Below are 11,249 nucleotides of genomic sequence, written 5' to 3'. Positions count from 1 at the left end.
GTGTCCTCCACATTTCGCAATAAACAGTCGGCATTGCACCAATGCTAGGAAGAAAAGAAAAACTGGAGAATCAACAATCATTACACACAGATGTTGCAATTTTCAATATGAAAAAAGGTGGGATCAGATTGCTCTTGTTAGGCCCATGTAACATCCACCAATGTTAAGGAGCTTTCATCATTTCCCAACAAATTACAATGCATGCACGCGCATGCATTGCATATGTTTTGTGCCCAACTCCTTATTAATCACAGGCTGCAGAGGAAAGGCAGGGGTTAATTAAATACAAATAAATCAAGTAAAATAAAAAAAAGGGGGGGAAGGGGGGGGGGGGGGGGGGGAGACCAACCTGAAAATAAGATTATCATTAAACATAACATAATAATAAAAAAAAAGAAAAATACAACCGTAATTAGTGGGCATGGTCCTCCTCCTCCTCTCCCCGCACTTGAGTGGATGAGGTCCGTGCGTTTGCTGGGCGTGTTGTTGGATTTGGCAGACTTTGGGCAGTTGAGGTAGCTGGTATAGGAGGTGGATGTGGGTACAATCCAGAATAACCTTGGTAGCCTTGCGAAGATCCAATCCAGGTTCTTGATTGAGGCACTGGATCCGCTGGGCGAGAAGGTGTTGATGGAAGAATCCTTGGTGCGGGGGGCATTCTTCTTTGTTGTCCGGAGGTAACATACTCACACAGGATCTTGAGGGATTTTGAAACCTCACTATGGCTGGTTGCCATGTTCCTGAGGGTCTCCTGTTGACACGAAGAATTATCTGCCAACCTGCTAATTGATGTCATCATAGCCTGAAGGGTCTCGCTCAACATCCTGTGGTCCTGCTCTCGTCGTCGTTCCAACGCCATCAAGTCTTCATGACGCTGTCTCTCCATATCCATCCAGTCTTCATGCCTCCGGCGCTCCATTTCAGCACAGTCCTCCTGCCGTCGTTGTTCAAGTTCTGGAAGGGTTCTGGCCAGCGTCTCAAGATGTCTCTCCATTGCTGACATCCTCTGGTCCATTATGAGACGGTACTGTGTCTGGTGATCCTCGATTTCTGCTGCCAATTGCCTGACACGCTGTACTCTTGAAGGAGGCTGGCCACTCTGGATTTCATCCACAAGTTGCATTCCCACTGAAATGGATAAAATTTGTAAAGTTAACAATGTTTTCATATTTAAACACAAAACACATGGCTGTTTTGGAAAAACTTACTGTCCAGAGATTCAGCACCAAGTGGATCCACCTCCTCTTCTTCCTCCAAAGCTTCACGTACATCAAGGTTGGCGTTGTAGTGCGCTGGAAGCCCAATGTCCTCTCCTTGGCTTGAAGTAGGCCCTGTATCTTCTGGGACTTGAGTATCGGAATTGCTGCCTTGAAATCCCTCGAAGGTATCTTCAGTGACGGTGGATTGAAACTGGCTCACTGGGTGCAGGTCAAGGGTGATGGTCTCCTCAGGAGGGGTAGAAATCTGCGTGGACATTATTTCAGAGGCATCTTGTATGGTTTCTGCAGGAACTTCGAAAAAATTTTTAAAGAGAAAGTTAGTAAATTGGTACATTTTAAATCTGTGCTGTACGTAAGAGAGCCAGTGGCTCTCCCCTCCCACCCTTCCCTTGCTTGTGCCGCTGCGAAGGGCGGCCTGTCTCTCCTCCAGCTTCCTGCAAAAGCAATAGGCTTTTCAGTGCAGGGAGGAGGAGGTCACAGGTCTGGCTAGCACAGCCCTGGGGGGGGGGGGGGGGGGGGGAGGCCGGTGCTGGTGGGTAGCAATCGAAGTACATTGGCTTGTACTAGTGATGGCCACCGTTGCGGGATCTTTACCACATCCCACAATGCTTTCCATACCCCTGTAAGGGTGTTTCTAACGCATATTTGCAGTTGCGCTAATCCTGCCCATATGGATAACAACTGTCAATAGTCAAACCAAGCGGCAACATGAAAATTTTGCTAACCCGTTGGTGGTCTGGATGCCCATGTACTTCCTGTTGCAGGTTCCGGTCTTTGACGATGTTGACATCCGGCTGCCATTTCTTCTTGGGGAATGTCCAACGCTAGACCTCTTCTGGAGTGAGAGTCCACTGCCCCTTCGACTCCTGCCACCATGATGGGGTTTATGCGGCGCTGGAGGACTAGCTCCCAGGGAAGCCAGTTGATGTTCAGGGGTGACCCTCCGCCTGTATCAATTGCATGCGCTCTCTCTCTCCCCATCTTCTTTTTTGTTTGCCTTCTGCAGTCGTTGTACCGCTTGTGGCATTTGGAGGCGTCCTTCCGATTTCCACTCACTGCGGTGACCTATATTGGATAGATCAGATATTGCTACTTTAGCATGTTTATCAAATTTAGCACCGTGTGCAGTGGTGATTGGTGTAGAGGCTCAGGGGATTAAGCTGCGTGAATGCAGAACATAAGCGACCAGAAATGGCTAACCCCTTCACCGTTTGCGTCAAGCGGCATTGAATACAACCCATTACATCATTGGGTAGTAATTCAAGGGGTTTAAACAACGTGTATTGCACAAATGCATTGATCCTCACAGTTTAACCCCCTAGCCGTCCGCCCGACCCATTGAGCGTTTGGGGGGAATCCTCGACGTCACAGGACGGCCCACGCCGTCAAAGGACGGGGAAGATTCCCCCTAATCACGAGACCTGCGGCTAATGCAGCAAACTCGCTGTATTTAGCTGTACGTGTCGCTGCTTGTGAAGCCACATACGCAAATTCCTCCACGTTCCAAAAAGGGAGCAAGTTGGAATTGGCGTATGAGGGGGATGAGTTGAATACTGACAGGGCGAGGTGTGACAGCGAGCAGGAAGGCCTGCTTGCTGTCACCGCACGGCCACAGCATTGAATTCACCCCCTAGGCTTACGCTTAGAACAATATCAGTACATTATTTAGGGTTGGCAAACATGTAACAACATATTTCAATAATTAATGTTACCTTGTCCGCTATAATCGACCATATCCTATTTCTTTCTCTATTGCTGGTCGTCTGCTTCTGTGTTCCAAACAATTTTTCATAAAATTTGTCCACGTATTCGACCAATACGTTGTTCTCAGTTGTTGTGAAGGGAGTATTCTCTGCTTCATCACCTTCACCGGGTTGAACCTTCTTCTTCCGGCCAGGTTTTCTTTTTCCGGTAGATGTTGGTCCTCCAGATCCGCAGGGTTTCTCTTCCTGTCTTCCAGTATCCTGTTGTTACAAGAGTAAAGCAAAAATTAGCAATTATTATAACCAATTTAAAGTAGAGAAACGGTTGACATAATTAGTAAATTCTCTCCTTCACCTCCCTGTGTCACTGACTGGGCTCTCAGCCAATCATAGGTTGCGGCCCCCCAGCCAATCAGGAGCCAGCCCGCAAAGTATGATTGGCTGCCGACCCGGACACAGTGAAGCTGGGTAAGGTGAGACGCGCAATGCGCTCCCCTGTACCAGGAAGAAGTAGCGGGGGAGGAGAGTAGACCCGGGCAGCGGACACCAGAAGGGTGAGTTTACTTGTGCTGGTGGCTTCTGGCACTGTGGGGGCATATCTGGCACTGGGGGCTTATGTATCACTGTGGGGGCCATATCTGGCACTGGTGGCATATGTGTGGCAGTGTGGGGGCATATCTTGCACTGTGGGGGCATATATGTGTGGCACTGGGGGCATACCTAGCACTGTGGGGTGACATATATGGCACTGGGGGAATAAAGTTTTGTCATGTCGCCACTCCCCTTTGTGTCATATGACCACACCTACTTTTTGATGCGCGCCACTGGCCCTTTTTTTCTACTTGCACTACTGCTTCCAAGTCAGTGAAGAAGAGCCTGGAGTAATGACACAGAGGAGAACCAGTTGGCCACACTGGCTAAGCGAGTATGCACACCTGTCTGCTGTAGTATATGCAGCACTAAGGGTCCCAGGGGAAGGCAGGGTGCCCCCTTTCAGAGATGGTGCAATATAAAGTTCAGAATGTACAAGACTACGGGGCCATTATGGTGTGCGGCACAATATGTACTGGGCAGTATGGTGTGTGGCATGTTTTGGTATGGGTATAATGGTGTGGCATAATGCGTAATGGGCATATCCTTGTGGCGTAATGGGCATAACAGTGTGTGGCATAATGCATAATGGGCATACCGGCGAGTGACATAATGAGCATAAAGGTGTGTGCTATAATTGGCATACAGGGGGGTGGGGGGGGGGGGGGGGGGGAAGTAGGCTTTATTCGGTTGGGACCCAGAAAAGTTCACGTAGGACCTCGATTTTTTTAAGTGAGGGGTCCCAGGGACACACATTTTTTCTCGGTTTTCGCATACACTGTTTATTTTACCTGAGGTCTCTGTCTTTTTTGCCCCTGCTGATGGCGTTGGTGTGGGGTTGTAACCTGGGTCGACGAATCCTCCTGTACCGGCCGGTACGGAATCCTCTGCGTCGTCTGCTGGCTCGACCACTGTTCCGCCAATGGGTCCATCTCTTCAGGCCTTGATGCACCTGCAATGAAAAAAAAGGGGGAAGGGGTTCCGCGTGGGCGATTCTCCATCGAAAGACCTGTTTAAAATGAAAAATGTTTATAAGAATGTATGTAATAGATCCACACACAACCCTGCCCCACACCCAAAGCATGGGGGACCACCCCGACATGACCCAGCCACCCCTATAAACCATGCTGCACCCCGTAAAAACATTGCAACCTTGCATTTTAAAAAAACGTGAAAAACTGCTGACCACCAAATCAGGCCCGAACCACACTGCAATGGCCAAAACACATCTGTGACACATCGGGGTCCCCCCCAATCAACCCCCATCCCCGGGCCGCTACCATACTTCATGCAGAACCATTACGTGAAAAAAGCACCATTTCAAAGGCAAGAAAATGCACCATTTTGTAAACCACCACCATTTTGCAGAAGGCATACGGGGAGCAGAGTGGAAGCATGGGGGACCACCCCGACATGACCCAGCCACCCCTATAAACCATGCTGCACCCCGTAAAAACATTGCAACCTTGCATTTTAAAAAAAACGTGAAAAACTGCTGACCACCAAATCAGGCCCGAACCACACTGCAATGGCCAAAACACGTCTGTGACACATCGGGGTCCCCCCCAATCAACCCCCATCCCCGGGCCGCTACCATACTTCATGCAGAACCATTACGTGAAAAAAGCACCATTTCAAAGGCAAGAAAATGCACCATTTTGTAAACCACCACCATTTTGCAGAAGGCATACGGGGAGCAGAGTGGAAGCATGGGGGACCACCCCGACATGACCCAGCCACCCCTATAAACCATGCTGCACCCCATAAAAACATTGCAACTTTGCATTTTAAAAAAAACGTGAAAAACTGCTGACCACCAAATCAGGCCCGAACCACACTGCAATGGCCAAAACACATCTGTGACACATCGGGGTCCCCCCCAATCAACCCCCATCCCCGGGCCGCTACCATACTTCATGCAGAACCATTTCGTTTAAAAAGCACCATTTCAAAGGCAAGAAAATGCACCATTTTGTAAACCACCACCATTTTGCAGAAGGCATACGGGGAGCAGAGTGGAAGCATGGGGGACCACCCCGACATGACCCAGCCACCCCTATAAACCATGCTGCACCCCGTAAAAACATTGCAACTTTGCATTTTAAAAAAAACGTGAAAAACTGCTGACCACCAAATCAGGCCCGAACCACACTGCAATGGCCAAAACTCATCTGTGACACATCGGGGTCCCCCCCAATCAACCCCCATCCCCGGGCCGCTACCATACTTCATGCAGAACCATTTCGTGAAAAAAGCACCATTTCAAAGGCAAGAAAATGCACCATTTTGTAAACCACCACCATTTTGCAGAAGGCATACGGGGAGCAGAGTGGAAGCATGGGGGACCACCCCGACATGACCCAGCCATCCCTATAAACCATGCTGCACCCCGTAAAAACATTGCAACCTTGCATTTGCAAAAAAAACATGAATACACCCCCCATCCCAGGGCCACTACCAAACTTGAGGGGAAAATATTATGATTTTTTTTTATTTTTAAAAACCTGATTACGATAAAATACCATGGAGCAGAACAAAAGCAGTGGAGGGCACCCCGACATGAACCAGCCACCCCAAAAAACATGCAGCACCACAAGAAACTTTGCACTTTGCGTCTAAAAAAAACAAAAAAAAAAAACTATTAAGACCCCAAACACTGGCCAAAACATAACTGCACTGAACAAAACACAACAAGGATAGGGGGGACCAGCCCAACTAACCCCCACCCTAGGCCCGCTACCATACACCATGCAGAACCCCCAAACCACAACCTCCATTACACCTCCTCATCCCCACCAATGCCATGTGGCATCACTACCTACACATCCCCAGTCCCCTACACAAATCCAGAATACATTTGCACATGGGCCATTTATCTTACCTAAAAGAAAAAAACACCTTATTGCTGGGTGGTATCGCTGGCTCCTGTGCCTCCTGGGTCCAGAGTGGTGTGCCTCCTGCCTCTGGGGTGCTGTGCCTCCTGGGTTGAGGGTGCTGTGCCTCCTGCCTGGGGGGTGCTGTACCTCCTGGGTGCTGGGTGCTGTGCCTCCTGCCTGGGGGGTGCTGTACCTACTGGGTGCGGGGTGCTGTGCCTCCTGTCTCCAAAAAAAAGACTCCGCGCCGTTGAGAGGGGGGAGCTGTGGTACTGCGTAGTGCTCCCAGCAGTCCCAGCGCCTCCCCTCCGCTCTGTCACATTCGCCCTCCCCCCCACACCCATGTGACTCGCCTGCAGGATTCGCAGGGAGCAGCAGCAGCATCCACTGCTGATTGGCTGGCCAGAGGCGAGGGAGCTGTGCGCGGGCTCCCTCCGCCATGCCATATTCGCCTGCCCCCCTCTCTCATGCTGGAAGACGCAGCAGCAGCAGGCCTTTAGCTCAGGCAGCCACAGCACTGATGTCAGCGCTGGGGCTGCCGGAGCCAGAGGACTGCTGCTGCGGGCTCTGCGGGCTGTGCGGGGGGGGGACACGGGGATTCGCATGCCATATTCGCCTGCCGCCTTTCGCCTGCCCCCCTCTCTCATGCAGGGAGACGCAGCAGCAGCAGGCCTTTAGCTCCGGCAGCCACAGCACGGTGATGTCAGCCGGAGGACTGCTCTGCGGGCTGTGCGGGGGGCGGGGGGGTGGACACTGGGATTTGCCACTACATGGCTGGCCAGAGGCGGGGGAGCTGTGCGCGGGCTCCCTCCGCCATGCCATATTCACCTGCCGCCTGCCCCCCTCACTCACGCAGGGAGACGCAGCAGCAGCAGGCCTTTAGTAGGACTGCTGCTGCGGGCTGTGCGGGGGACACACGTGGATTCGCCACTGGAGATATTCGCTTGTATTCGACGTCAGGGGCAGCGAGCCCCTGACGCATTGAATAGTGCGGGCTAGGGGAGGCTGACGAATTCAAGATCAGCGAGAATTGCTGGCGAGCGCACAGCGAATCCAAAACAGGATTCGCTACCTTGCGCTCGCCAGAGCATTGAATACCCTTGAAAAAGTTATTCCTGCGAAAGGCACGTTCTGTAACCGATAGCGGAGCACGAGGACCACCAGTTAGTGTATGGACTATATTAGTAGCCACATCGACAGATGGTAAAAGAGTATCTTGAGGACAGGAATAAATGGTAGGCCCCTCTTGCGGTATGGAGGACTGTTTTGCTGTCACATGTCCAGGAATACCAGAAGCAGAATAAACTTGTAGCAATACAGACATTTTCTTCAGAAAGTCAGGTAAAAAGACACAGACTTGAGCCAATTGAATATGCAATAAAATGATGTCTGCATGCAAAGGGTTAATTGCAGTTTTTTCACAGGAGTCATCAGCAACCCTGCAAACACCTGGGAGCTCTGCACACAAGGTTTTAATTAGAGAATCCAGACTGACATGATCCTTAGTATTCTCTTGTCTGTTTTGGCTGGTCATTATGTTAGGTTAACCCTTGGTGCTCCAGGAAAAACAAAACCAACGAACAAACTGATGCAGGGGAATGCGGGGTGTTTTATTGAAAAACCGAATAACACAGGTACTGATGCAGAAAACAGGAACAAACTGTATGAAACAAAATACGAAGTGGCTGGATAGCAGAATAAACACAGAGGTACCGGGTACAGGTGCAGGTGGTCCGGCAGTTGGCTGAGGCTTAGGCTGAGGCACGAGGCACAAGACATGAGACACAGGACACGAGGCAATGGCTGTAGGAAGCTGTGGCACAATACACGAGGCACAGGACCCAAGGCAACGGCTGTAGGAGGCTGAGGCACAAGACACGAGGCACAGGACACGAGGCAACGGCTGTAGAAGGCTGAGGCACAAGACACGAGGCACAGGACACGAGGCAATGGCTGTAGAAGGCTGAGGCTGAGGCACAATACACGAGGCACAGGACACAAGGCAACGGCTGTAGAAGGCTGAGGCACAAGACACGAGGCACAGGACACGAGGCAATGGCTGTAGAAGGCTGAGGCTGAGGCACAATACACGAGGCACAGGATACAAGGCACAGGACACAAGGTAACGGCTGTAAACTCCTTCCAATACTCAGACAAGGCAGATAGGGAATGACCAGCCCTGAGTACTGGTCTCAGAGAGAATATATAGGCCAATAACAGGTGTCTCACATGAGCAATTGTCTCTAACACCAGGCACCTGATCCCACAGAGTCAAGAGAGACAAGTCCAACAGGTGCCTGGTGCCCCCTAGTGGTAGTACACATGAAAAGGCAAACAGACATAACAGTCACCTGCAAAGGTGTGTTCATGTCTTTAATCTCCCCCCCCCCCCCCCCGCAGCATACATCTACCCCGCCATGTGCTATTCTTGTAATTTGTACCTTGCAGATTGCACACCCTGCCAGCGCTGACCTATTCAGTGCACCCAGATGGTTGCCTTAGATGGTTTCTTTGCGGGCAGCATGTGGGTCATATGGATGTTTTCTGTGCAGGGTTTATCATACTACTACACAAGTATTTGCTTTCCAGTATATGCATTGGGTCCTTGTATGGCTCCCTTCCTACAGTGTAACCTTAGTAGTGCGCCCATCATGGCTGCCTTATCTGGTGACTTGTGGATGGGATGAAAAATACATGGACTTGAGTATACACAGAAATCACCCATTTTGGGTAATTTCTTTTAGGGGTAATCTATTCCACCCAGGGTAATCCTACACAGAGCAAAAAGGAGTAGAACAGCGCTTATGTTATACTGATGTATAAAACAATACCACGGCTAGGTATAACAAGAGTTTTATTAATACTCAATTAAAATCTCCTATATATTTGGCTACATCTGTCACTCAAAGTGGGTGTCTGTGTCTATAACGCTCTGTTCCTGGACTTTCCTCTTAATGTGTGATTGCCTTCATCTGTGCTGAACACCTTTCTGAGAAATTAACCTGTTTAAAACAGGTGATGGCAATCATACATTAAGGGGAAGTCTAGAAACAGAGCATTGTGTCCCTCCTGGAGAGGGTCATGTTGGGACATGTGACAGAGAACCAGCCCTGTGAGCCCACAGACAGTGCCAGACACCCACTGCCTTCCCATGTTGCCCAGCACTGCTACTCCACAGCCACCAGGTGAGCGCCCCCCTCCCGCGATTCGCAGCAAAACACCCGCTCCCCCGCGACCCCCCCTACCGCGATTCGCAGCAAAAACACCCCCACGACCCCCCTCCCGCGATTCGCTGCAAAAAGGACCCCCCCACGACCCCTCCCGCAATTCGCGGCATAACCACCACCCCGCGACCCCCCCTCCCGCGAATCGCGGCAAACCCTCCCCCGTGACCCCCCCCCCCCCCCCCGATTCGCGGAAAAAACACCCCCCGCGACCTCCCTCCCGCGATTCGCGGCAAAAAGAACCCCCCCGCGACCCCCCCTTGCACGATTGGCGGCACCCCCCCTGCGACCCCCCTCCCGCGATTCGCGGCACCCCCCCCCGCAATTCGCAGCAGCCCCAGGATTAAATGGCACATGCAAAACACTGACATGGCTATGGTCGACAATGAAAAAGGTTGACATGAGTTTTTGAAGATTTATTTTTAATTTTTTTTATTTTTTCATATTCATTGTCATGTGTCGACATGGACACCAATGAAGTGGCACACTTATGTCAACATTTACATGTGTTGACCTTTCTGTGTTGATTTTTTCTTGTGGCGATTCGCGTCACACACCCCCCGCAACCCCCCCTCCCGCGATTCGCGGCACCCCCCGTGACCCCCCACCTCCCGCAATTCGCGGCAACCCCCCACCGGAACCCCTGTGAACCCCGCCCTCCCGCGATTCGCGGCACCCAGCCCCGCGACCCCCCTCCCGCAATTCGCGGCACCCCCCCGTGATTCGCGGCAGCTCCAGAATTAAATTGCACATGGAAAACACTGACATGGCTATGGTCGACAATGAAAAAGGTTGACATGAGTTTTTGAAGTTTTTTTGTCATTTTTTGAATATTTTCATATTCATTCTCATGTGTCGACATGGACACCAATGAAGTGCCACACTTATGTCAACATTTACATGTGTTGACCTTTCTGTGTTGATTTTTTTCTTGTGGCGATTCGCGGCACCCCCCTGCGACCCCTCCCGCAATTCGCGGCAACCCCCCACCGGAACCCCCATGAACCCCGCTCTCCCGCGATTCGCGGCACCAACCCCCCCCCTCCCGCAAATCTCGGTACCCCCCGCGATTCGCGGCAGCCCCAGGATTAAATGGCACATGCAAAACACTGGCACGGCTATGGTCGACAATGAAAAAGGTTGACATGAGTTTTTGAAGATTTATTTCATTTTTTGAATGTTTTCATATTCATTGTCATGTGTCAACATGGACACCAATGAAGTGGCACACTTATGTCAACATTTACATATGTTGACCTTTCTGTGTTGATTTTTTGTTGTGGTGATTCGTGTCACACACCCCCCCGCAACCCCCCCCCCCCCCCCCGCGATTCGCGGCACCCCCCGTGACCCCCCACCTCCCGCAATTCGCGGGAACCCCCCACCGGAACCCCTGTGAACCCCGCCCTCCCGCGATTCGCGGCACCCAACCCCGCGACCCCCCCCCCCCTCCCGCAATTCGCGGCACCCCCCGTGATTTGCGGCAGCTCCAGAATTAAATTGCACATGGAAAACACTGACATGGCTATGGTCGACAATGAAAAAGGTTGACATGAGTTTTTGAAGTTTTTTTTCATTTTTTGAATATTTTCATATTCATTCTCATGTGTCGACATGGACACCAATGAAGTGCCACAC

The 11,249-nt window shown here is 51.1% G+C and overlaps 1 protein-coding gene across 1 annotated transcript; it reads right to left on the bottom strand.

The window, feature by feature from the left end:
• Positions 1-412: 412 nt before the first annotated feature.
• On the bottom strand, positions 413-1,554 carry LOC146011896 (uncharacterized). The gene is made up of 2 exons (XM_083151403.1): positions 1,209-1,554; positions 413-1,128 (listed from the first exon to the last, which is right to left on the bottom strand). The coding sequence occupies exons 1-2, from the start codon at positions 1,552-1,554 to the stop codon at positions 413-415; spliced, it is 1,062 nt and encodes a 353-aa protein (XP_083007529.1).
• Between the last annotated feature and the right edge of the window lie 9,695 nt (positions 1,555-11,249).

The sequence above is a fragment of the Crinia signifera genome, chromosome 1 (genome assembly GCF_055691185.1).
Source record: "Crinia signifera chromosome 1, ASM5569118v1, whole genome shotgun sequence".
Taxonomy (NCBI): Eukaryota; Metazoa; Chordata; class Amphibia; order Anura; family Myobatrachidae; genus Crinia; species Crinia signifera.
This window is presented reverse-complemented; position numbering and strand designations above follow the sequence as displayed.